We start from the raw sequence: 26,907 nt of genomic DNA, 5'->3' as shown, positions 1-26,907 counted from the left end.
AAAATAAGACTCCAGAGTGTATTGGTTAAATTACGGCACACACGAGTGCTGAGAAAATAGTCACTGTTGACATGGAAAAGTAATATATAACATATTTTAAAAAAACAAGGTGCACTGGAAACACACAGATGATCATGTATATATTAACAAAGTACATGCTTTTATTTTTGACAAAGAAAATGACTGGAAAGATAGAAACCTAGCTGTTGACAATAGTTACCTCTGTAAAATGTGCTAAGTAGCAGTTGGGGTATGGCAGATGCAGGTTTTTAAATTTTTATATTTCCACCTTGTGATTTTTATTTGAATGTAAGAACGATTTACTTTATAATAAAATACTAATTAAAAATATATCATCATGGTTTATAGATTATATATTTTATATAGTTCCCTTCTTCTAACATTTTACTTAAAAGTATTTGAGAGTATTAGAAGTGTAAATTACTCTAGTTGAGAAAATTAGGTTCAACTGGTTATTTACAACAAGCTCTAACCAAGGCTTTAAAAGTAACTTACCCAGTTCCATCTTCAAAAGAGGTCTTCCATCTTAATGTGATTGAATAGGGAACAAGGTCTGTTATAGAAAATTCACGCACTTTAAATGCTGGTGAGAGAATCGCACACTGAAAATAAGATGTATACCATATTTAAATCAACAAACACAAAACATACCGCAGGCTACCCTGATTGAAATGCTTAATAATAAAGTCCTTGTAATAAAATTATGTTTTTAAAATTGTCTTTTGGTAACAGCTAGTTGAAATTTACAAGTGTCAGAGTACTTTTTATGACCTTACAAAAATATAAAATATTTTTAAATCTCAAAAAAGAATTTTAAATGGGAATAATTACAAGAATTCATAAAGTAAATGTTCTTGCACTACAGTACAGACATACTGTCCTAGGACAGTTTAAAAACATAAATTGGAAAGACACAAGACTTATTTATCAGAAATAATTTCAATATATTTTTAGCCTGACAAATGGTTGGAACAGATAATATAAAAGGTCCCCTTAGGCCTGTCATCACATTTCTGGCAAAATATACATTCTAAAAAAAATCACATTTCTGGCAAAATATACATTCTAAAAAAAGGATTAATAATCATACCTGTAATGCACATCCTCTGGCAACAGCTTCATCAGCATTTAACGTGGTACTTATGTCTTTCAGAAAGAACTTAGTGATTTGTTCTTTCACTGCAGGAATTCGTGTTGCTCCCCCTACAATTTCTATACTACTTATGTCCTCACGTTGCAAGTCTGAAAAACAAAATGTTTTTAATTGAGAATAAGATAGTCTTTATAAAAATATGAACAAAGCCCTTGGAAAGTACTTTTTTTTTTTTTTAAGTAGATATCTTATTTGCTCAAAACAAGACTAAATGGAAAGAAGATAAAAACAAATTTTGGAAAAAGGCAAAGCTTAATAAGTAATAATATCCATGTGTCAGCCACTGCACTTGGTCCAGATGACAGATGACATTAAGAACAGACAAGTACCTCATGGGCTCTTCAATTTTATAACTTCTACCTCACAAATACCCACAGAAGGTACTGATCACCAAAAAACCTTAACAAAAAGCAATCATGTCCTCTTTCTACATTTTATTTTCATCTTAGACTTCACTATATGCTTACATGTAAACACCTCCAAATATAACTAGTATTAGACTTATGATGCAAACTAGAACATGAGCCAGGAGTTGCTTTCATAAGCCCAGATTCATATTGCCGTTTTCCTCTGTAAAATGAGAAATACAAATCTTCAAAAAACAAATGAAGTTTTAATTGCTTTCACCATTTCTTACCCCATTAAAGTGAGTTAACGCCATAATACAATTTTGATGGTTAATCTAGTAATTTACACTTACTAGCTTGCTCCATTACTGCTTTTAATGGTGGCTCAACCCTGGTGAAGAGGGAAGCACATAATTGTTCAAACTGAGCCCTGGGGGAAAATGAAATAAAATTCATCATTTTGGGATACAAAAATCAAGTATATCTTCTAAAATTACAGAATGAAAAAAAAATCAGACATGATCTAAACATAAAAGTAGCCAACACTTTATTTAAATTGAAAACATACATGGTACCTGTTCATTTTACTAGAAACATCAAGGTCATTCATGAAACACTCAATGTTCAGTGGAAGATCTGATGCATTTGCACTCATTAGCTTCTTCAGTTTTTCACATTCCTGATATAAGCGCAATAAGGCCCGAGAATTTTCTTTCACATTTATCTTATATTTGGTCTTGAACTCCTCACAGAAGTAGTCTACTAAAGCCTCATCAAAGTTCCTGCCACCCAAATATGGATCAAAAGTGGTAGCCAAGACCTATTTAATCAAAACACCAGAAATGAATTTTCAGAAATATAAATGCTTTCACAAAAAGACAAAAAACAAAAAGAAAACACCTTTTAAAATTTAAATAAAATCAAAGCACTTGTCAAAAATCACAGCTGTCAAAACTTCCTATCACTTATACTAATTATCACTTATATTTAGCCAACATACTCACCCACTCTGAATTATCTGCTTTGGGTTGTAGATGCATATATCATAATTATAATTCTATTTCTGAAATAATGGGAGTTATTACAATTAAAATTTCATTATCTCACATCTGTTGGTTCTACAATGCACTCAACAGGTAGGCCAAAAACCAAGTTTAAGAGAGCAAGGAAAGAGTCCTACGCATGTAACCATAACAAAACAGCCAAGAAAAGCCAATCCAAAGATTCAATCTAGGGGTGCCTGGCTCTTATCCGAGGGTTGTGAGTTTGAGCCCCACACTGAGTGTAGAGATTACTTAAAAATAAATCTTAAAAAAAAAAAAAAAAAGATTAAATCTAAAATACTACAATTGGTCAATTTACAGGTCAGGAATTAGGCTTTCTGCCTACTATTAAAAAAAAACAAAAACAGGGGCGCCTGGGTGGCGCAGTCGGTTAAGCGTCCGACTTCAGCCAGGTCACGATCTCGCGGTCCGTGAGTTCGAGCCCCGCGTCAGGCTCTGGGCTGATGGCTCGGAGCCTGGAGCCTGTTTCCGATTCTGTGTCTCCCTCTCTCTCTGCCCCTCTCCCGTTCATGCTCTGTCTCTCTCTGTCCCAAAAATAAATAAAAAACGTTGAAAAAAAAAAATTAAAAAAAACAAAAAACAAAAACAAAAAGCAATTTTTTTAATAAAAATATAGAACAAAAAAATACATGAAAGACCAAAAAAATAAAATAGAAAAAAAGAGGAAAGACAAGAATTTGATATAATAATATAGCAGATGGATGGAAGAGGAGCAGACAAGTCACAGAACTTCAACATTATAACTACTGAAAACACAGGAGCAAGACATCTAGTCGCTTTCCTGAGGATAGAGGGCAAAAATGACTACTCATGCTAGTCACCAGTAAAAAAAATAGAACTCCACTGCTGATGTGGTTCATCAGGTTCTTCTCACAAGAATATGTGGTAGAACAACAGTAAACCCTACAGAAGGTTTTAAGTATAATCTCATTGAGAGGTCATCCCACAGACTAGCATGGAGAATCCATGGAAAGACTTCTCGCTAGGTCCAGAACTACCCCGAATTAAATCCAAAACTGTGTTGGGTATGTGACTTGTGCCAATGTGCATCCTCCTGGACAGAAGGGCCACAATATGGCTACTCTATGGTATATACCAAAAAGGAAAGCAAATGTTCTTCAGTTAAAATTCAAGACTAAATACCAAAGATTAAACTAATTTACTAATTCATTATGAGTCATTTCCCTTGAGTTTTCTCAAGTTTTTACAAGGATGTTACTATAAACTATGAGACAAAAGGCTCTAAAAGGTGTTGGATAATCCAAAGCAGTTCATCTTCTAAGTAAATTCTATACATGTGAATAAATGGAGAGAGAGAGAGAACGAGAACGTAAGTATGGATAAGATAATCAACATAAAAATGAATATAGAATCAAATAGAAGGGTGTCTGGGTAGCTCAGTTGGTTAAGCGTCTGACTTCGGCTCAGGTTATGATCTCACAGTTTGTGAGTTCAAGCCCGCATATGGCTCTCTGCTGTCAGTGCAGAGCCCGCTTAGGATCCTCCCTCTCTCTCTCTCTCTCTCTCTCTCTCTCTCTCTCTCTCTCCCCCTTCCCCACTCGTGTGCATGCACACTCTCTCAAAAATTAAACATTTAAAAAATAAATAAATACAAACTATAAAATGGTAAGCACTAGAACAATGGCACACTACAGAAACTTATGATTAAAACTCTTGGATAGGAAGGTTTACAAAAACAAAGAGAATCATTTTAGAAAGTGTTTCCTAAATGTATTTATGGATAGGGTGTACTTAATGCTCCCTGATAGTTGCTTAACACCTTGACAATAAAAATAGCCAATACATATTACAGGATATACTCTACGGCATTCTAAGCATTTTATATATATTAACTCATTTGTCCTCAAAAATTCTGAGGAAATTACTGGTACTATCCCCTTAAGTGTAGAGGCTGAGATTTAAGGAGGTTAGTAACTTGCTCAAGGTCACAATTTTTAAGTGGCAGAGCCAGGATTTAAACTCACGCACTAAGGTTCTCTATATAGTCTTACATGCTCTTAACCATTAAACTTAATACATAGCAAATCATTTATTTACTTACTTTAAGTTTTCCTTTGTTAAAAGCACAAACCGAGACCTGGTAGGCAGAATGTCCCATATCAATAAATATTACATTTCTTGGTTTCTCATCTAATGGGGGAAGATCCTGTTTATAAATTCCATATGCTAGTGCCACTGTGTAAGAACAAAGAAATTAGGTTAATGTCAAGATAGCAATCACATGGAAAACAAGATATAAGTCACTTTGATGTTGCACTTTAACACACAGAAGAATATAAATATTAATTTCAAGGTAAATTAACTTTTCATCACTTGATTTTTATTTCTTTTCTACCCATAACTCTGTAACATAGATGATTCTTATTGCGAACAGAAGACATGTTTAACTTCTGCCAAAATACTGTACTCCTAAACAAAAGGTTACAGGAACTAGTACATAATAGAGTTAAAAGAAAGAGAAATGTTTTATATTAATTAGAAAAAACTAGAACGGTATTTTTCTGACAGTGATTTTAAATTCCAAAGTGCTCACCTGCTGTAGTTTCATTCATCAACCTTAAACAATTTAAACCTGCAACCTGGGCTGCAGCCATCACAGATCTTCTCTCAGCATCAGTGAAAAAGCTAGGAATCTGGTATTTTAAAACACTAATATATTAGTTTGATGTAACAGATTTTAAACATTTCATCAATTAAAAATGTAAAATAAATGTAATAAAATTTACAGCTTAAGGCAAAGAATGGTGTTCTAATAAGAAAAAAATACTAGTTTAAATAAACAAGAAAAAAATACTAGTTTTCTTTCTTTCTTTTTTTTAAAGTTTGGCAATTTCTATACTATCAAGTGTTGACCTAAAGTATGAACACAAATTTAAAGCAATTAATAAGATGGAATAATGCAGTGTTTCCAAATATGTTCAATAAATCCTTCTTGTGTTGGTTGGCTCTATGAAAAAAAAATATGTTGGTTCATTTTTAACAATGAAAGGCTGAAAACCCAAGACTATTAAAATGAGATTGATTAACTACATCATGGTAAATCCATATAACGGAATCCTACGTGGCTGTTAGAATCAGGCAGATATGAATTGTCATGGAACAGTAGCTATACTACATTAGAAAAAAGGACATGTGTAGCATGATTTTTGTGTAGGTATAGGCTACTCAGAAAAATACAATACCCAAAGGTTTACAATGGCTATGATCTCAAAAGGAGGGGGTAACTATACTGCAGGAGATTTACAAGGAACATACGTTTCTTTTAAAATCAACAAAAAACATTAACTATATTACTATTAAAACATAAACTGAAACTCAAATTTATAATTAAGATTTACATAGTTCTAGGGGTTCCTGGGTGGCTCAGTCCGTTAAGCATCTGACTCTTGATTTTGGCTTATGATCTCCATGGTTCCTTCGTTCAAGCTCTGCACTGACACCTCGGAGCCTGCTTGGAATTCTCTTTCTCCCTCTCTTGCTGCCCCTCCCATGCTTGCTCTGTGTCTTGCTCTGTGTCTCTTATTCTGTGTCTCAAAGTAAGTAAACATTAAAAAGATTTACCTAGTTCTATCAAACTAAGAAGGTCTTTGATTTGTGTCTACAGATAGATTTCTAAGAAGCTAATTAAGTATACTCATGTATAAAATGACTTGGGGCTCTTCCAATTTTAAGTAAATTGTCTCCTCCAATTTTATTGCTTTATGAAGTTAGAAATTTCATTTAACTCCTATTAACAACAGGAAAAGAACTTGAATTTCAATAAACTTGTTTATCCTGATTTTTGTATTATCCTTCTGACAAAAATCTAAATTATAACACAGGCTTCATTTAATACTCATGGAGCACTTACGTACTAGATACTTTTCTAGCCACTTAGGGATATAGTAGTGCATAAAGCAGAAAATACTTCCCCTGGTGCAGTTCACAATGGGTCTACTGCATCAACTATAAAGTAAATAATGGCTGAGAAGTTCATAATGCTCTCTTCTGACACTAATTTCTGATGTGAAAATGTTATCAAGTATAGTTAATAGGGATGGATTTGAATTTAAGATGTATTTTTAAAACTGATACCACTTTGATGCATACTTTCAAGTGGCAGTGTAATGGAAAAATTATAAGCAGAGGCTTGGGAATGAACTATCTGGGTTTGATTTCTGGCTCTACCACTTATCAGCTCTGTTGATTTGGGGCAAGTTAACATCTCTGTGTCTCAGTTTCTTCACCTGTACAACTAGAGTTAAAAATATCCTATCCTGTGGGTGCTTGGGTGGCTCAGTTGGTTAAGTGTTCAACTTTGGCTCAGGTCATAATCTCATGATATTCATGAGTCCGAGCCCCACATAGGGCTTTGCGCTGAAAGCTCAGAGCCTGGAGCCTACTTCAGATTCTGTGTCTCCCTCTCTCTCTGCCCCTCCACTGCTCACACACTGTCTCTGTCAAAATAAATAAACATTAAAAAAAATTTTTTTAAAAATCCTACCCTCACAGAGTAGTTCTGAGGATTAAATGAGTTAATACACATTAAGTGCCTGTAACAGTGCCTGGCCAATGGTAAACTATTATTTGCTATTACTAAATGGCTGGAAAACGAAATACTAAACTCCATTATTTTTCTCTCAAAAAAGTTCTAAATCCCTATAAAAAAATCTAATTACTAAATTCACTGAAGAGTTCATAATCTGGTTCTTTTTTTCTGGTAACATTAGACTCTTGAACTTTCATAGTGAAAGTGAAAGTTAATAGTATTAAGAATACATTCACATTTAGGTGATGACAAGTAACTTAAAAAAGTTATCAATATATAATAGGATCTCAAGGGATAGAGTAAATGATGAAATGTTTGAAGAAATCCCTTAAAAAAGACCTTTTCTTTCTGAAAAATATACATGATCTCACTTACATGTGGAATCTACAAAAGTTGAATTCACAGAAGCAGAGAGTAGAGTGGTGGTTATGACCTAGGAGGTGGAGGAAATGGGGAGATACTGGCCAAAGAGTACAAAGTTTCAGTTATATAGATAAATTCTAGAAATCTAATGTACAGCCCATGGTGTCTAAAGTTAGTAATACTGTTATTATATATTGGAAATCTGTTAATAAAGTACATCTCAGGTGTTCTTGCCACCAAAAAACCAAATACAAAACAAAAAAAAACTACGAGATGGGTATGTTAATTAGCTCAACTGCAGTAATCATTATCATTTCACTATGTGTATGTGTGCCAAAGCATCATGTTGCACGCCTTATCTGTAAACAATTGTTCTTTTAAGGAAGGCACAAGGGAATTCTGGGGAGTGATAAATATTTATTATACTGATAGTGATTGATGATGGTTTTGTGTAAGCATGTCAAAATTTCTGAAAGTATAACATGTTAAATATATCCAATTTTTTTAAAAAAGAATTTTTCTTTCTGATACAGAACATATATTATCTCAAATACCTAGCTGGAAATTTTCAACTTTGCCATAAAATGTTAAGGTCCCTACAGGTGAGAAGTTAATGGCGACCAGGAAAGATTCTTAGGGATAAGTGGGACAAGTATAGCAGTCACTAATCACATACATAGGTTTTAAGATTCGCTCATTATCACAATGGACTTTAGGGGAAACCCAATCCTAAACTTTATCAAATAAGGTGGGCTTTTTAAAATGTAAAAATAAAAATGGATTTAGATTATTTACGGTACGCCTGGGTGGCTCAGTCGGTTGAGTGTCCAACTTGCGCTCAGGTCATGATCTCACAGTGTGTAGGTTCAAGCCCCGCGTCGGGCTCTGGCGTGACAGCTCAGAGCCTGGAGCCTGCTTTGGATTCTGTGTCTCCCTCTCTCTCTGCCCCTCCCCCATTCACACTCTGTCTCTCTGCCTCTCAAAAATAAACATAATAAAAAAATGTTTTTAAAAAAAGAATAGATTATTTACTAAATAAGAGTAAAGAAAAGGGAAGAAAAATATTTCAACATAAAATTAATATATTGGAAAGTGTGATTTAAAAGTATTCATTATTGAAGTAAAACTTACTGAAATCACACAGTCGGCCACTGGTTTCTTCAAAGCATTTTCTGAAGTCTCTTTAAGTTTGGCCAACAGCATTCCAGTAACTTGCTCAATTGCAAAAGGTCTCTCTTCTTCTAGGTACCGCACCTAAAACCACAAGTTGAGATATTTATTAAGGCATTTATTCATCCAACATGTACATCTACTCTATACATGATGGATAAACAAAAGTGAAAAAAGGTAGTCTTTGCCCACGGAAGTTATATTCTGAAAAGATTATTCTAATATTACAACCTCTTATATCTAAAGTTCAAGTGCCTTATACAGATTGTATTAAACAAATTGTTTTCAAAAATGTCTTCCTGTGTTAGATCCCCACCTCTCACAAAGCAATTTTTATTCACTTTCCAAGCACATAATGAATAAGAAAAAGATCAAATAATCTTTCTTTTGAAAGTCAGAACTCTTCCTGGGCTTAAAATGAAAGCTTTCGTTTTACAATTTTAGGGAAAGGAAGGAAAAAGAAAATTTCTTATTAAAAAAAATTAAATAAAAGAGGGATGCCTGGGTGGCTCAGTCGGTTGAGCATCTGACTCGATTTTGGCTCAGGTCATCATGATCTCACAGTTTGTGAGTTTGAGCCCCATTGCTTGACTCTGCACTGACAGTGTGGAGCCTGCTTGGGATTTCTCTCTCTCTCTCTCTCTCTCTCTCTCAAAATAATTAAACTTAAAAAAAAAAGATAAAGTATGTATTATTCCAAAGTTTCTGGGAGTAAATAAATTAAATATTAGAAAATAAAATTAAATATTAGATATATATATGAAATTTTTACTATTTTTTTTAGACCAAATAACTACTTCATCTTATACATAGGTTTAAGAGTAGGTTGCATTTAAGCACATGAAAGGAAACTTTACAGTGCTTAACAAAGGAATATTGGAAGACGTACGGCTTTAAGTAATCAAACCCTTTAAAAATAATAATAAATTTATAAGCAATAAAAAGCTACCTTGGAACCCATATAATAACTACAGTTACAGAGGAAAAAACTGTCCTGTAACTTGTTTCCTCAGTGAACAAAATTTTACTCTATTAACACTAAACTCCAGGGGCGCCTGGGTGGCTCAGTCGGTTAAGCGGCCGACTTCGGCTCAGGTCATGAACTCGCAGTCCGTGAGTTCTAGCCCCGCGTCGGGCTGTGTGCTGACAGCTCAGAGCCTGGAGCCTGCTTCAGATTCTGTGTCTCCCTCTCTCTGACTCTCCCCTGTTCATGCTGTCTCTGTCTCAAAAATAAATAAACGTTAAAAAAAAAAAAAAACCAAAACACTAAACTCTGGAAGAGTTACGAAGAGCTTCTCTCTCAAGCAGCACAATCTATGTGTGTTATATTTTGTGCCATATTCATCTGTATGAATTATGTGTCAGTACTTCACTCCATCTTATGGCTAAATAATATTCCATTGTATAGGTACATTTTCTTTATCCACTCAACAGCTGATGAACACTTGGGTTGTTCCCACTTTTTGGCTATTACGAATAATGCTATTGTGAATAATCATGTACAAGTTTTTGTGTGCACATATCATTCAATTCTCTGGTGTATACAACTAAGTAAAAATGCTGGGTCACATGGTAACTCTGTGTGTTTTGAGGTATTTTGTTTTTGAAAAATCAACAGAAACATGTTTTGTTAACCAATCTATAACTTACTGTCTCGGGATGTAGAATTAAAAACCAAGAATCCATCTCTCACTTTGAAGAAGTTTGCTTTAATATAGCAATTAATATAGCTTTGGGGTCTATTTTTCTAAATCACTTATGCCTCTGCCTTTATCGCTTGAAATTGAAAACAGTTCACTTCTAAAAGTTCTCTAAATAATGATCATTTTTTCTTGACAATAAAAGTACTGTTTGGATTTAAAAGGTTATCTAATTAGAATTTTTTTTGCACTCACTAAAGATTACAACAAAAACTGTCTATACCTTGGTACGTGTACTGTGTCCAGACAAAAAAAGTTAAATTACAAATAGGAAATATTGTATTTGTTTTCTTGAATTTAAATATGTTTGTACTCTGGGAATATAAAGCTTACCTTAACTCCTGCACTTCCATTAGGCATCTTCTGCAGCTCATAAGGAAGCCTGATCCTTTCAGTTTGCACAATGGGATCATCAAATGATCGCCCATGAAGCTTTTTGAAGCCATGAATTGTATTTCTTACATTCGTGACTATCTGTTGACAGTAAACACTTTTCTTTATCAATTACTTAATGAATGCAAAATGAACACTATGCTATACTTTTAAACCACCAATTCTACACATTTAAGTTTAGAATTACACACAATCATTCATTTATCTGCCTTCCAGCTACTAGTAAAATTATACAGTAAGAATGTATGCACCTTAGGGGTGCCTGGATGGCTCAGGTGGTTGAGCATCGGATTCTCTTGATTTTGGCTCAGGTCACAATCCCAGGGTTCTGCAATTGAGCCCTGCATTGGGCTCCTTAAGACTGTCTCTCCCTCTGCCCCTCTTCCCCGCTCATGTTCTCTCTCTCAAAAATAAAATAAAATTTTTAAAGAATGTATGCATCTTAACTATTGCCCCTCAAATTATCCTATCCTAGGAATGTAGACTCAAAATTAATGTTTTCAAAAAAGAAAGAACAAAAGTGTAAAGGTTTTCAAATAATACAGTGAAAATCAATCTACAACTCATCTCTATGGTTTCCCTCAACACTTTTGCTTTAAGTGAATTAGTACTTTTTATTTCCTTCCACTTTCATTACTGTGTTTTTATTGAAACTGTCTTCCTTATTGCACCATTTTTCTTTTCTTCTCTGTGAAATTTCTCATTGTTGAGAACTGCTCCAAGGCTAGTAAATTTAAACTTCTTTTATGGAGCATGATGCTAAATTAAAGTGTCTTAATTTGTAAATGGCTTATATTTTAGGAAAGTAATTTTTTCTTAACTAGAACATGTAGTGCAAACTATAGAATATCACTGAGATCCAGTTGTTGTCCTCTTAGTTAAAGCCAAATAGATCTTGCTCTTCAATTACGAGATAAATGCTACGGGGATGCTCAATTACCACATTGGTCTCTTTACAGGAATAACTTTAGTTTGCTTTCTGCAGAGACTCTGATATCAATCATACACTTAGAAGATCAAACAGAATATGAAATGTAAACTTCAGTGAAGAAGTCATTTTGAAACAAACTCAACATTTGTTTACATACAGTATGAAAGTGGAAGAGAAGATAAACAGTTTCATATATAGGCCAATTAGAAGACAACCTTGACAAAATCTTAAGCAGAAATTCCTAGATAAAGGAGTTAATTACTCCTACAAAGTCATGAGGGAAAAAAGTCCCATTAAACAAAGTTATTTTATGAGGAAAAAACCCAGGTACACATTAAAATGTAAGAAGGAATTGTTAAGGGCTTTTGGTTTAGGGAAATAAAGTCCAAGGAAAATGAACCTGTAATAAGGAAAATTAAAAGTAAATGTTCCACTTACAAACACTTCAGAAGCCTAGAAATATGAATAAACTGATTCCATGTAAAGTAGCTACATTGGGTTACTCTGGAAATTAGTTCTTCCATCTTTCCTACCTTCTTTTTGCAGTAAGACATCATTTACTTATTGAAGTGTATATACTAGATAGGATACCACCTCATAGAAAAGTGACCATACAGGGAAAAAGTGGTGTCACAGGGTAGTAACATCCTAACTTCACAACTCTAAAAAGACTTTTTTTTCTTTTTAATAAAATTTAAGAAATATTTTGCAACCCCCAAAGCAAAATATATCTATTAAAATACAAAGACATCAAGGTCTGTCCAATTTCCCTTCCTCTTTTTTCACTCTTAACTACATAAAGTGGAAGCTTAATTACCAAGATTCCATTAATTCTTCCTGTAAGTCAAAACATCTACATTAACAATTTACCTGGCTCTTAGCTGCATTTCCAATGGCTCGAGTTCTCGATCCCAAAGATATACAGGCCCTAAATGGGAGAAAAACACAAAGTTTATTTTCAGTGTAGGTTTACATTAATATGCCATTATTCTGCTTCTCCTTATGAAAAAATGAATTAAATGGATTAACATAATCATGTATATTCTAAAAATAGATTAATGAACATCAGAATTTTGCATATTTTTGTTTCATAAGTAATGGAACAGTGGTCAGAATAAAGGTTAGAATTTTCAGAATAAATGCTAATACCTGGAGATGCTATGTTGGCCCCCAAAATTATTTTTCAAATTCTACTGGTTATGACCTACTAAAAAAATTAACTGAGTTCAATAAGGCCAGGTTGAATGAATCTAAATCCAGGCTCTATAATCTTGTAGAAATTACCTAACCATTATTTGTCGCTGTTTCCCATCTGGAAGATAATGATGATAATAATACCTACTCACAGGGTTGTGTGAGGATTAAATGAATATAGACAATGCTTTGAACACTATCACTGCTATTTTTTAACTACTGTATTTAGATATAATTCTAAGGCAAATGTAGAGCAATATTTTCATCAAAATATCATTTCATGTTAAAATTCAAGAAAGTGTTTCTATGATTTTAGTTGTAATTACAGGTAATTATTCACTCAACCAATAAATATTTACAAGCATTGTGGGCATACTAGCTACCATCACTGCCGCTGGAGAATTTATAGTTTACTGAAAAAAATCAACATATAGAACTGTGATACACTAACAAAAAAGAATAATTACTTCTATATGATTAGGCTTAGGAAAAGCAAGTAAAAGAGGTGATTTGTGAATTAAGATTTGAAAGACAAAACATTTTAATAGCCATCTGTCTTGTTCAAAAGGACATTTCTGGTATGTAAGTATACATCTATTCTCAATATGATAACCAGAGTGATCCATTTAAAGACTAAGGTCATGAAATTCCCCTGCTGAAAATCCTCCAATGGTGTCTTGTCTCACAAAGCAAAAGCTTAAGTGTCCCCAACAGCCAATAAAGTCCTTTCTGGTCTGGTCCTTGGCTGCTCTACCCTGTAGCTTCAGTCTAGGTACACTGGTCTCCTTGTTATTTCTAGAATAGGGCAAGCACACTTCTTCCTCAGGTCCTTTGTACATGCTGTCCTCTATTTCTGGAACACTTCTAAATACACCCATATGGCTTGCACTCACTCTCACTTTTTTCAGGTCTCTGCTTAAACATCAGCTTATAATTAACATCTTTCCTATCTTCTATAAATAACATTTTCTGCTCCTCCCAAACATATACATCTCCTCTGTTTACCAATTTTATTTTCCTGCAAAATGTATCACCATCTGATACGATTTATTTACTGACTATATTGCCACATGATAGGGCATGAACTCCATGAGGGCAGATAATGCGTGCCCCATTCCCTTGATCTCCACTATCCAATATGGCAGCCATTAGCTATATGTGTGGCTAGTAAAGTTTAACCAAAATAAAAAATTCAGTTCAACATTATTCACATTTCAAGTGCTCAACAGCGAACTTTCAAGGGCTTAACAGGCATAAGTGGCCAGTGGGTATACAGAGAACAGAATACACACAGAACAAAAAAGATATACAGTAGAATACAAAGTTCTACTGTATAGTACTGGCTTTGATCATTATCTGGCAATATACTAAAGACACTTATTGAATGAATAGAAAGATGGCTCCTAAGGGTAATGCGTATTTAGAGACTAGGGGGAATACAACTTGGCAGTTTCATTTGACATTGTGATAGATACTTTCAGGATTAGATTACACAGGGCCTCAAATGACAGATTATAAATTTGAAATTTATTTCAGTAGGTAAAGGGAATTCATTAAAGTCTTCTGAACAATGAAAAGAACATTTCTTACCCATATGTAAGACAAAAAAAAAAAAAAAAAAAAAGGAAAAAAATCCCAGAACAGTGTTGTTGTTTTTTTAAACATTTATTTTTGAGACAGACAAGAGAGTATAAGCAGCGGAGGGGCAGAAACACAAGGAGACACAGAATCCAAAGCAGGCTCCAGGCTATGAGCTGTCAGAACAGAGCCCAACATGGGGCTCAAACCCACGAACTGTGAGATCATGACCTGAGCTGAAGTCAGATGCTTAACCGACTGAGCCAGCCAGGCGCCCCCAGTACAGTGTTTAAGGGTTGAACAATACACTGTTATATTGGGGACTACTGCATTTTAAAGGAGGGCAGTTAAGTTCATTTAGTTAATTTAACAGATTCTGGTTGAGTAATTATGCCTGGCACTCTTGTTAGAGGGGGAAAAATCGTGATTTTGGCTCTTGGAACTTACAAGTGCTATAGAGTCACAAATGAAAGTAAACTAGGTGCTACAACAGAAGGTATACATACTGCTATAAGAGTACATAACAGGGGTGCCTGTCTGGCTCAGTTGGTTAAACCTCTAACTCTTAGTTTAGGCTCAGGTCATGATCTCGAGGTTTGTGAGTTTGAGCTCTGCATCAGGCTCTGTGCTAACAGTGCAGAGCCTGCTTGGGATTCTCCCTCTCCCTCTCCCCCTCCTTCTGCTAGCACTGTCTCTGTCTCTCTCAAAATAAATGAACAAACTTAAAAAACAAAAAAACAGTAGGTAACAGAATTGACCTAGAGGAGGAGGATCAGGAAAGGCTTACCCAAGGAAATGATGAGATTTGGAGGAAGAGTAAATGATAAGGGGGTGGAAGTAAAGGAGATTTGGCAGAGATCATTTTGGCCACAGTGTGACCTGATGGGACAAAGGCTAGAAGTTACCAGTAATCTTTATTCAGGGTGATGGCAGTTGAGACAGGGGGAGAAGGAATTAAGAGATACTTAGGAGGTAAAACTCAAAGGACTTGGTGACAGACTGTATCTTCACTGTCCAATATGGTAGCCACTAGTCACATGTGATGTGACTGGTATGATTTGAAATGTACTTATTTTAGGTGCGAAAACATACTCTGGACTTTGAAGATTTAGTATTTAAAAAGGAATATAGGGGCACCTGGCTGGCTCAGTCGGTTAAGCGTCCGACTTCGGCTCAGGTCATGATCTCACAGTTCATGGGTTCTAGCTCCGTGTTGGGCTCTGTGCTGACAGCTCAGAGCCTGGAGCCTGTTTCAAGTTCTGTGTCTCCCTCTCTCTCTGCCCCTCCCCTGTTCACGCTCTGTCTCTGTCTCAAAAATAAACAAACATTAAAAAAAAAAATTAAAAAAAATAAAAATATAAAATATCTCATTGATTTTAAAATACGGAAATAAGATTCTGGATATATAGAATTAAATCAAATATATTAAAATTAATTTCACCTGTTATCTTTTTAATGTAACTACTAGAACATTTATGCATGTGGCTAACATTTTTACTGAACAGTGCCGAAACAGGTAAGAGCTCTGAAGAGGCAAGTATCAAGACTAATGTCTAAGTTTCTCATTTGCATACGAGGGTAGAGAGTGGTGCCATTTAAAAAAAAAATTTTTTTTTAATGTTATTTTTGAGAGAGAGAGAGAGAATGTGAGCAAGGAAGGGGCAGAAAGAGAGGGAGACACAGAATCCAAAACAGGCTCCAGCCTCTGAGCCGTCAGCACAGAACCTGACACGGGGCTTGAACTCACAAACTGCGAGATCATGACCTGAGCCAAAGTTGTAGATGCCCAACTGACTCAGCCACCCAGGTGCCCCCAGAGGGTGCCATTTAATGAGCCAGAAAACACTGTGAGAAGAACAGGTTTGAGGATGGACCATCACAAGTGCTAATTTGGATATGCTGAGATTGAGGTACATTTGAGACATCCAAGCAAATCATCTTCCAAATAATTCAGTTCAACATAGTCCCCAACAGAAGAGATTTTGCATACCCAATATGGTTATCTATGTGGATGGTTGGCATTCCATCCTTCAGTTCATCAGAGAAAATATGGATTTGCCATCTCTTAGACTACTTTATTATAATCTGTCTTTCTCTCAATTCCATTATTTGGACACACTTATGAACATTTAAAATTTTTCAATACTAGGCTACCATCACTTGAGTGTACCGAAAATCTTATTCAGTTGATTTTTAAGAACTTACCTTCTGTTAGAACGCTAGTATCAAATAACATTGATTCAACTATAATTTACTAAGTGCTAGATTCTTTGAACTATGCTGCACACATACCACTTCACAGAAAAACTGAACAGTGAGTTTCCATTATTATTCTCTGAAGTTAAAAAACAACTTTAAAGTTGAAACAATTTAATGTTATAGCTTGAAAATACCCAGTTACCATATGCAGAAAACCTTCCTCACATAGCTAAAAGGCTTCAAATTCCTTCAATTTCTTTCAAAAAGATTTTTGAATGCAATCATTAAACAAATACTTGCTAAATATTTTCAGAAAAATAAAAATACCTAGTATCTCTCAAAACTTTTACCTGACTTTACTAACACCAAGGGAAATAAACACATTATACCACACTTCAGCTTACATAAGTGTTTTTATAAAGTAGTTTCAATAGTTTAATATTCAATAGTTTACCCAAATGTATACCACAATAATTTATTTATATTATACTTTCTATGGTTTATTTCAACTCTTTAGAAATTCCATTTTATACCTAAAAACAAACAAAAAAATACAGGGTTTACGATGCCCCTTAAATCTTTATTTTTTTTAATTTGTTTTTTTAATGTTTGTTTATTTTTGAGACAGAGAGAAACAGAGCATGAACGGGGGAGGGTCAGAGAGAGGGAGACACAGAATCTGAAGCAGGCTCCAGGCTCCGGAGCTGTCAGCACAGAGCCTGACGCAGGGCTTGAACTCACGGACTGCGAGATCACGACCTGAGCCGAAGTCGGACGCTTAACCGACTGAGCCACCCAGGCACTGTGCCCCTTAAATCTTTAATTTCCAATGTGATATTGCCACTCTAGCGGTAGTCCCAGATTCTCAGAGAATGCCAAAAATTCTAAACAAACAATGTCTAAATGTCCTATGTCACTAAATGTCCTATGTCACTTTTAACAAAGGAGGGGTATAAAAACCAAATGACAGGTGTTACTTTAAGAAAGCTGTATTTGTATCTTCCCTTAAAACTAAAGATTAACTTTCTTTCTCTCTTATAAAGTCTATTTTTATAAGGCCAAAACCAATCAGGTTGGAGAAAACACATACTGTCAACAGACTATGAGACTTCTCATTCTCACCTAAGAGGTCCATTCTCTTTAAATTTGTTTACTTCTTTGTCAATCTCCACTAAGAATTCAAAGCCTCTTGATTTTACCACTTTGATTTAAAAAATAGCCCTATTTTAAAAATTTTCAGCTTTCCCTTGCCAATTTCCCTAAGATCACAATTATTATCAAGCACATGCTAAGAAAACAATGGCTGAATTAATGATGATATGAGAGGGCAATCAACTGGTTTAAATCAGGGGCTCCTGAGATGGCAGTAGCACCCTTCCCCCATCCCCCCAACTCCTCACTCCCAGACAACCAAAAATGCATCTTTAGATATTGTCAGATGTACCCTAAGAGGCAAAATCTCTAACTGAGAACCACTGCTTTATAGCATCATTTTCCAAATACTGTTCTGTGGAATATAATTCCTTGGAGGTTCAAATAAATTGAGGAAAACATTCTTTCCTTGGAATGTTTCAATGCCTATAAACAAATTAACAGATCTGAGAAGTTTTGCTGTAAAGAAAACATCTGGTTATTATTTCCCAAGGTTAACTATCTGGAAAAAAAAAACTGCCCTAGAAGGAAGTGGGGGAGGAATGTTCTCAAAAGAACTTATGGTTGCCATTTGCTTTCTAGCTTGCTACTTAGAAAAATAAGACTCCTAGGCATATATGATTTAGTAATAACAAAAACTTTCCAGTCTTTCAATATGGTCAACGGATAAAAATTTTTTAACATATAAAAAATAAAAATTTAATTCCAAATGCTTTTAGTGTATGTACCTAGTTCATAAATAAATTGGTTCACAACTTGAAACTATTAACAGAAATCACATGAACACTTACAGTTGACTCTTGAACAATGAGGGAGTTAGGGGTGCTGAATCACTGCACAGTTGAAAATCCATGTATAATTTTTGACTCCCCACTTAACTACTAATAACCTACTGCCTTAGTGGTAACAATTGATTAACACATATTGTGTGTTATATGGTTATATGTATTAAACACTGTATTCTTACATTAAGCTAGAGAAAAAGAAATATTAAGAAAATTATAGGAAAGAAAAAATATATTCATGGTAGTGTACTGTATTTGTCAAAAAAAGTCCACATTAAGTGGGGACGTGCACAGTTCAAACCCATATTGTTCACGGGTCAACTATACATAGGAAGACATATTTAAAAAGCTAATTAGTCATATTAAATAAGATATATTTAACTGAAAAGCTGATTATCTTAAAATTCAACAGGTCAAATTCTAAACAGCAATGCACAATAATTTTAAAGTTCTTTCAATTACGAATGCCTAGACAAGGGATTTGCAAATTATCATTTGCCACCTGTTTTTGTAAACAAAGCTTTATCAGAACACAGCTATGCTGATTAATCTGTATTGTAGTGACCACATACATACTAAAAACTACCAATAGCATGTTAAACACCTTAAACTCACAATAGATAATATGTAATTTGTACTTATCATTCCTTGCCTTCTAGAAACTTTTCAGAATTTCTCACCCACAAATTCAAGGCAATAACTAGAGACTCATTTTATCATTGAAAATATTCATAGTAAAAAATTTTACAGTCCTAGCTTTGGCCATGCTAATGTATGAGCCATCTGCCTTTCCACTTCTCTCAGCACAATTAAAAACAAAAAAGGCAAAGGTATTCATTGAATTTTTGTTTTTGTCAACAGCAAAATAACAATTTGAAATGTCCACTAATGTAGTGCATCAATGGAATGCTGTACAGCCATTTAAATAAATTAGGTAAATTAGGTCAGAATAGCTAAAATCAACAACACAAGAAACAATAGGTGTTGGAGAGGATGTGGAGAAAGGGGACCCCTCTTGCATTGTTGGTGGGAATGCAAACTGGTGCAGCCACTCTGAAAAACAGTATGGAGGTTCTTCAAAAAGTTAAAAATAGAACTTCCCTATGACCCAGCAATTGCACTAGCAGGTATTTACCCAAAGGAGCTAGAGAGTATTATGTTAAGCAAGTCAGTCAGAGAAAGACAAATACCGTTATGATTTCACTCATATGTGGAATTTAAGAAACAAAACAAATGAGCATAAGAGAAAAAAAAGAGGCAAACCAAGAAACAGATTCTTAACTACAAAGAAGAAACCGATGGGTTACCAGAGGGGAGGTGGGTGGGGGGATGGATTAAATAGATGATGGGGATTAAGAGTTGTGATGAGCACTGGGTGTTGCATGGAAGTGCTGAATCACTGAATTGTACACCTGAAACTAATACTACACTGTACATTAACTGGAAATTTAATAAGAACTTTCTTATAAAAATTTTTTTAAATGAGGTAAATTAGACCCAAATGCACAAGTTTGAGATGTCCACACTATATTCTGAAAAAAATATTGCAAAATATAATGTAATTCTACTTTTGCTAAAAAACAAATAGAAAAACATCCCAGTTATGTATGCATATTCATACATTTGTAATAAACCTAGAAACATACACACTGAAGTTTACTAGGTGGTTGGGAAAAGACAAAGGAAATTTACTTTCTGGTTTGCATTTAAAATATTTTTAATCAAAGTTAACATAAGCTCATAGTAAAACATACAAAGCCAATTCATATGGTACAAAGAGTATTTAAATAAAATGTAAAAGCCTCCCCTCCCTCCCAATCCCCAACAACTGCTATCATCATAAAAAGTCCTCCTACCCAACTATCTACCATTAACCTCTGGAGTTTGGCATTTCCTACGTATAAAACTGTTTATTTTTAATACCCCAAAGTAAATGATTTCTACGTGTGTACATTGAAAAAGACGTCTCAATGTAACATATAAATAACATATTGCTACATTTTCAGATTATTCATACACTGATAAAGGGAAATAGGGAAAAAGGAAGACAGAAAACCAGAAAACAAGATACGAACTCTGATCATATAGAATTTATATAAACTACACTTAACAAAAATCTCTTGAAATAGTTTCACTTTTCCTTACTGTAAAATAGGTTCATAAAAATTCAAAACATTACAGTCTATGTATTAAAAGCACATCTTCCTTAATTCTACTCACAAGAAATATGCATTGTTTGTAGTTTATTGTCTTCCGTACTGTTCCCCCATATGCTTGTACTAACATATTTTGTGTTGTGTAATTTTATGAATTTTTTAAACGAAATAAGATTTTTTACATGTTCTTAAAATAACTTAAAAGCATATTAAAGCATTTTAAAACAGTATTTCTTAGAAACTAGCCAAAAATTGATGAATTTATTGATATTAGAGCAAAGATGCTTCTCAGCCAAATAATGTGCTCGTTATTCCTCATTATGTTAATATGGATATACAATCCTTATGCCAATGGATAATGGAGGACACTGAGGTTCTGGGGTCAAAGAGGCCTGAAACTGAATCCATTCCATTGCTTACAAGTTCTTGGCAAAACATTTAAGTTTGCTTTAGGCTTCTTATGAAGGAGGGAAAAAAAAAAAAAAAAGCTAGTATTACCAAACACAGAGAATTGATGTAGCATGTATAACAATGGAAGCCCAATGCTTGGCACATAGCAATCACTATTATCAACAAAGGCAGAGTGTTTTAGCTGATTATGTGCTTTAATCTAATAGTGAATGAGGATTCTTGGCTGCAGTTTTCTTTTCCCCTGTAAGAAACTAATCACTTTGATATAATTAAGCCTGGGATAGAAATTCCAATCCCCACATCTATATGCTTAATTGAATAATACAAACTTATCTAAAAATGTGCATACTCAGTAATCCTACTTCTAAGAATCTGAAGGAATTAAAGGTTAAAAAATTTAGTTCCAAAATAGCTACTGCAGTATGGCTTATTAAAAAATGTCCTCAATGTCCAAAAAGGGATGGATTAAAGAAATGATTATACAAACACTGAAACTAATGGTATAGAAATATGTTTTACATAGAAAGAGGTTACCCAACAGGCTATAAAGTATAATCTATCCTTGAAACACAGAGAAAATACTCTAAGTTTTATTTCTGGATGGAGGAATTACAATTCTTACTTTCGTCTTTTAATGTGCCTGTACTTCTTTTGTTTTATTTTTTAATTTTTTTTAATGTTTATTTATTTTTGAGAGACAGACAGAGTGAGAGCAGGGCAGGGGCAGAGAGAGGAGACACAGAAAACAAAGCAGGCTCCAGGCTCTGAGCTGTCAGCACAGAGCCCAATGTGGGGCTCAAACCCATGGACTGTGAAATCATGACCTAAGCAGAAGTCGAAAGCTTAACCGACTGAGCCACCCAGGCGCCCCATAATGTGCCTGTATTTCTACAATGAACATGTACTATTATGTGTACTTGTTTTAAATAAGAAAATGTTCTGAAATTAATTTTTTCCTCTAACTTATGCATGTTAATTTCCTTCTCCCTCTTCAGTTTATGCACAAGAGGAGAAGAGCAGCGAGTACAAGCATTCCACCTTTACAGAAGGGGAATCTGAAGAACAGGTTAAATTACTTGTTCTCGGTCCCTTAATTGTAGGCCAAAACTTAATTATCTTTTCCATTAAACCGTCCTTCTTGGTTTATACACGGGAGCTTCCCATGTATACATACATAATCAAGTCTGTTAATGAAACGAATGTAAAAAAGTATAAATGCCAAAACCAAATAACTTAAATGGAACACTTCCTTCTTCTTTCTGCAAGAAATTCTTTCCTTTCCTCTTTCTGGAAATACCTATGTCTCACTACCTTGGTGTCAGCAACTGGAATATAGAAAAAAAAGTTTTTGAAGAGCTAGTTTATATGTAACATTAAATACTGTAGCGTTTCAGAAAAGTTACAGGTTATCTAATAGCTATGCTTTTTGCAAGATAAGTATTCAATAAATAAAGGTCCAGGTATCTGGAAAAGCTATGTTTTCACTCAATAATTTAAGCTCCACAGTAAATACAGTGTAAAAACAAACTACAGTGACGTATTAGTTCAGCAACAAAAGATCCTGAATAACAGTACACAGCCATGAAAAAGGACAGAGTTGCTGATGCAAGCTAAGAATACAAAACTTCCACCTGACCGATTTTCTCATTTGGATTTGGTTCATTCTAGATATTAGTAGTGGCTCTTACACACAGATCAGAAATATCATATTAAACCTCAGCCACACAGAATTAGCCAATGTGCTTAAGAATAGTAGTAAAGAGACTTCTAGAATATGAAAATGAGCACCCTAATTTTTAAAGAACACTCTGTTAAGTCTGGCCAGGTTCTTTAGAGGGTCATGGACTCACTACTAAGACATCTGAACTCGGAAATACAGTACGTCTTACAGTTCCAGTTTCTGATCTTTTAGGATAAGGCTTTAAGGATTAGGGGAATGTTCATCCTACCCGTCACTTTTTTTCCACGGGCTAAGTCCCTGAAGCCAGAGACTGTCCCCATTAAACCTCTACTCTGCTGAAAGAGGACAGTGGAATTTACTGGTTCTTTTCTGGCAGCCTGTATCTGTTGTGGTGCTAAACAAGATCTGGCAGACATGAAGTCATAAATGAGTTCACAATTACTGCCTCAGCCTCTCATTGTGCATAAAGGTTGGAAAAAGATGTAAAATAAAGCAAGCATTGTAACAGTACTATGCTCATATTTGAGAATTTAAACATGCAAATTTTACATGGATGTACATGCACAGAACATAATAAATGTATCTAGAATAAGATGGTATAAAACCCTTTGGAATATTCTTGAAAGAAACCAAAGCACATACTGCTTCAAGTAAGCTACTCTTCAACATCTCCTTGACATTTTTTAATTATTCATAAAAGTATAGTAATTTTATCATTTTAAAGGGTTAGTTTAACACTGATCTTAAGATTAGTCTTATATTTACATAAATATTACATTTTGGAGAGTCTAATTAATGTTTACTTTTCCACACAAAGTAAGATATGAACAGTTGGTTTGTTCATAAAACTACGGGTAACAGGAGCCAACAATAAAAGGCTAGTTTTTCATATTCCTGTCTTAATTATTCTTTGTCTAATTATCCTTTGCCAACAAACTTCGAAGAGAGAAACAATGGAACATGTGGAAACATGTTTCCATGACATAATGCCACTCCTAAGTCTTTCATCAACTGTTCATAAAAGAATCACTCCACAGTCATGTTTATACAGGACAGCCTCCTGATCCTTCTACGATTCATTCTGCACAAATACGCTTTTGATAGGTTCTAGCTGCACCGCTTTCCATTAACAGACTAACATTACCAACACAGGAGGCCAACAACTCCCATCCCTCACTCCCTTGCTATTAATGCATCATTAACAATACGCCACTGGAAATCGGCTCGATTACCCCGAATTTTCAAGGGCATTGGGGGAAAACGCCGCACACCTTAACAACTTCTCATAAATAAATAAATAAATGCCAGATGACGCTGCAACTCATCTTTCTGATGTGTGCAGTCTAAGTTTTTATTTCTTACTTTTCTGAAAGCTGTCACGCAGAAAGACACGGGGAAAGCAGAAAGGGCAGAATGAACGAAGAATTCTTTACTCAGCTAATGGGAATTGCCCGCCCGCGGCCGATAATCTCAGGCAAACCCCACTAAAGGTAACCAGACATCTTTTCAGAAATTCGTTCAGGATATCGAGATGGTTCCGCACCAATCCCCCAAAACTAAGCAGGCCTGGGGAACAGAGGCGGGGAAGGGGTAATGGGGGCGTGTGTGGTTACAGAATGGTGATTCGAGAACTATGCGAGTTAAGACCCTTGTCCTTGAAGGAAAAGCAGGTTTGCAGTCCGACTCCCACCTGGGCCCGCCAACCTGCGGTCTCTAGAGATTGCAGTTGATGGGCTGCACCTGTCATCACAAGGTTCGGCGCGCATCAGAAGAAACCAGCAGGCAGGACTACGTCGTAGGGTCTGGAGTAAACGTTTGTTAGGGTTGGGGTTATGATCAAGCCAAGACACTTACGGAGTACACCTGTCGCTGTACTCATTGGCGATGGTCTCGATGCCGCCACTCCTTGCTACAGCGATGTAGCAGTTGAGAAAGCCGAGGTCAATGCCAACCACAGACATCCCGCCTCCTAATCGTCGGGGTGCTTGTGCTGAAGCCTCTTGTGCGGGAACAGCGTCCTCTTCTGAGCTCTTGCTCCAGGAATTGGGACTCCTAAGAGAAGCAAAGGAAAAACAACCCGAAGTCGCTACGCATTAAATCTAGGACAGTGCGTCGGGGAGCAGCGGCGGAGATGAAGGCCTCCCTGGCCGCTGCCTCCGCCGCCTCGATCTCTCTCCACTGCGGTTCGGCCGCCTCCAACCGGCAGTTACATACGTCTGCGCCTGCGCGCTCGGCAGCCAGGGAGGTGCGCGAGTCTCCTCTCCGCGCCCGAGGCTGCTACCCGCCTAGACTTCGGCCCCTTCCGTCAGTACTCGGGCAACGGCTGCCCGAGGAGCTGCGGGTTCGAGAAAGATCTGGAAAATGGAGGCGGCTGAGGCAGCCCGGGGTGGGAGGGAGAAGGCGGAGCGGGTAGGATCGGGGAGGATCAGGGAGGAGAGGAGGGGAAGCGAAGGCAGTTTGCTCGCCGTCGCGCGGCAGCTGGGAGCACTGCGGCTGGGCTAGGTAAGAGGCAGTCTCCCGGCCCCGCGCTTTGCCGGTGTGTTTTGAAGCACCCCTTTTGGGTTGTTTTGGCAACTAGGGGCACGCCTAATTACAGTGGCTGGATAATGCCCAGGCTTGCCCGAAGTCGGTAGCGCAGGCCGGAAGGCGCTGATCTGGCGCCGCCTCCTCTCTCTTTCCCACAGAAGGGCTACCCACAGCCAGAGCACCCACCCGTCGGCCTCGCCGCCCCGTGGGGCCCATGTGTCTCCAGCCCACTGCGCTCGCAGTCTGGCCCTCGCGAGGTCCTGCCGCGCGCCGCGCCTGGCTCTGTGAGGTGGCGCCCATTGTGCCGCACGGCGGCCGCCTTGTCTCACCTGCCTCCAGGGGCGCTGCCGCTCACGGGGTGGGGGAGAAAGGAGTCCTTTTCATTTCACTAGCTGCAGTTTCTTGTGTGAAAGCAGCTGAACAAATTTTAGGGTTTTATTTTTGCTTACCAGGGCCTGCAATGCCAAAGAACAAACTTAGGCCAAGAAACAAGAGCGCACTGACAACTTTCCCTTCATGTAACTTCTTTACACCATCATAAAGATGCGGTCTCCTCCACTAACCCTCACCTGGGAAAACCAGTATTACAGGAAAGTGACCTTACGGCTGTGTGTCACTATGACACCAGGCAAACTTGTGCCTTCCCTCCATACTCTGCCCTTTGGTCCGCAGAAAAAGAGCCTAGTGTGGTCCAGCTGCTTGCCTTCATTTGGTCTGCATCTTTTGTCTATCTGAAAATTAATCAAGTTATAGTTTACACTTACGGAGTTTTACTGTCCTGTTCCTTCTTGTTCAGTTCTTTGTGGGTTTCCTGTTCCTTCTTGTTCAGTTCCTCGTGGGTTCCCTGTTCCTTTTCACCCAATTCTTTGTATGTTTCTTGTTTCCTATTTGTTTCCTTCTTGAAATAGGATTTTTTACCAGATATTTTAATACTCTTCTTGTTCCTACTTGTTCTCTTTTTTAAAAAACTTACACTTTTTACTACTATCAATGCTGCGACTGCAGCAGCAGCAACTGTGAATATAGCTCCAGCTGCTGTTGCTAAGAGGAACATGAAGTCCATTTTCAACGGTAATACTAAGGAAACTGGAATGTATGGTACTGTTTTGAAACCAGTCTTTTTATATTAAGGAGTCACATCTTTCTCCCATTTCACAAGCACACAGGAGAATGTGTAGCTCCCAGTTGACGGCGTCCTCGGTCCTCTTCTACGCTGCCAAACTGGGTGGAACGGCCTCCCAGTAGGCAGTGTGGGAGCAGAGTAGGGATTCGGTACTGCCGCCCCCAAAAGAACCCTGGGCCCCCAGCTGTACTGGGCGTCTCATGGCTTCTACCTTTCCTCCTCTGTTGCTTCTTCTGCCATCATCCTTTTGAGCCTACTACCGTCTAGGTTTATTCCAGATTTATCCTGAAACTCCCCTAGGACCATTTATCTATGCTGTCTGTAAAACTTGAGGATGTGGGAATGATTTTTCTATTTCTATTAAAGAACATTTAAAATACTAAAAAGAAATAGTTGAGGTCAGGAGCAAGG

The 26,907-nt window shown here is 36.4% G+C and overlaps 1 protein-coding gene across 2 annotated transcripts in view; it reads right to left on the bottom strand.

Annotated features, from left to right (window-relative positions):
- HSPA4L (heat shock protein family A (Hsp70) member 4 like) overlaps positions 1-26,156 on the bottom strand; it is a 51,374-nt gene extending 25,218 nt beyond the window's left edge. The window contains exons 1-11 of one of the 2 annotated variants that reach the window (XM_049631152.1): positions 26,138-26,156; positions 24,702-24,899; positions 12,562-12,619; positions 10,701-10,841; positions 8,629-8,751; positions 5,140-5,239; positions 4,648-4,781; positions 2,097-2,341; positions 1,875-1,951; positions 1,112-1,263; positions 517-623 (exon numbers count right to left, since the gene is read on the bottom strand). In XM_049631152.1, the coding sequence (XP_049487109.1) occupies positions 517-623; positions 1,112-1,263; positions 1,875-1,951; positions 2,097-2,341; positions 4,648-4,781; positions 5,140-5,239; positions 8,629-8,751; positions 10,701-10,841; positions 12,562-12,619; positions 24,702-24,808 (1,244 nt within the window). In that variant the 5' untranslated portion in view covers positions 24,809-24,899; positions 26,138-26,156. Of the gene's footprint in view, positions 1-516; positions 624-1,111; positions 1,264-1,874; positions 1,952-2,096; positions 2,342-4,647; positions 4,782-5,139; positions 5,240-8,628; positions 8,752-10,700; positions 10,842-12,561; positions 12,620-24,701; positions 24,900-25,559; positions 25,659-26,137 lie in introns of those variants that run through there. The other variant, XM_049631153.1, reaches the window with a different exon arrangement.
- Between the last annotated feature and the right edge of the window lie 751 nt (positions 26,157-26,907).

The sequence above is a fragment of the Panthera uncia genome, chromosome B1, assembly GCF_023721935.1.
Source record: "Panthera uncia isolate 11264 chromosome B1, Puncia_PCG_1.0, whole genome shotgun sequence".
Taxonomy (NCBI): Eukaryota; Metazoa; Chordata; class Mammalia; order Carnivora; family Felidae; genus Panthera; species Panthera uncia.
This window is presented reverse-complemented; position numbering and strand designations above follow the sequence as displayed.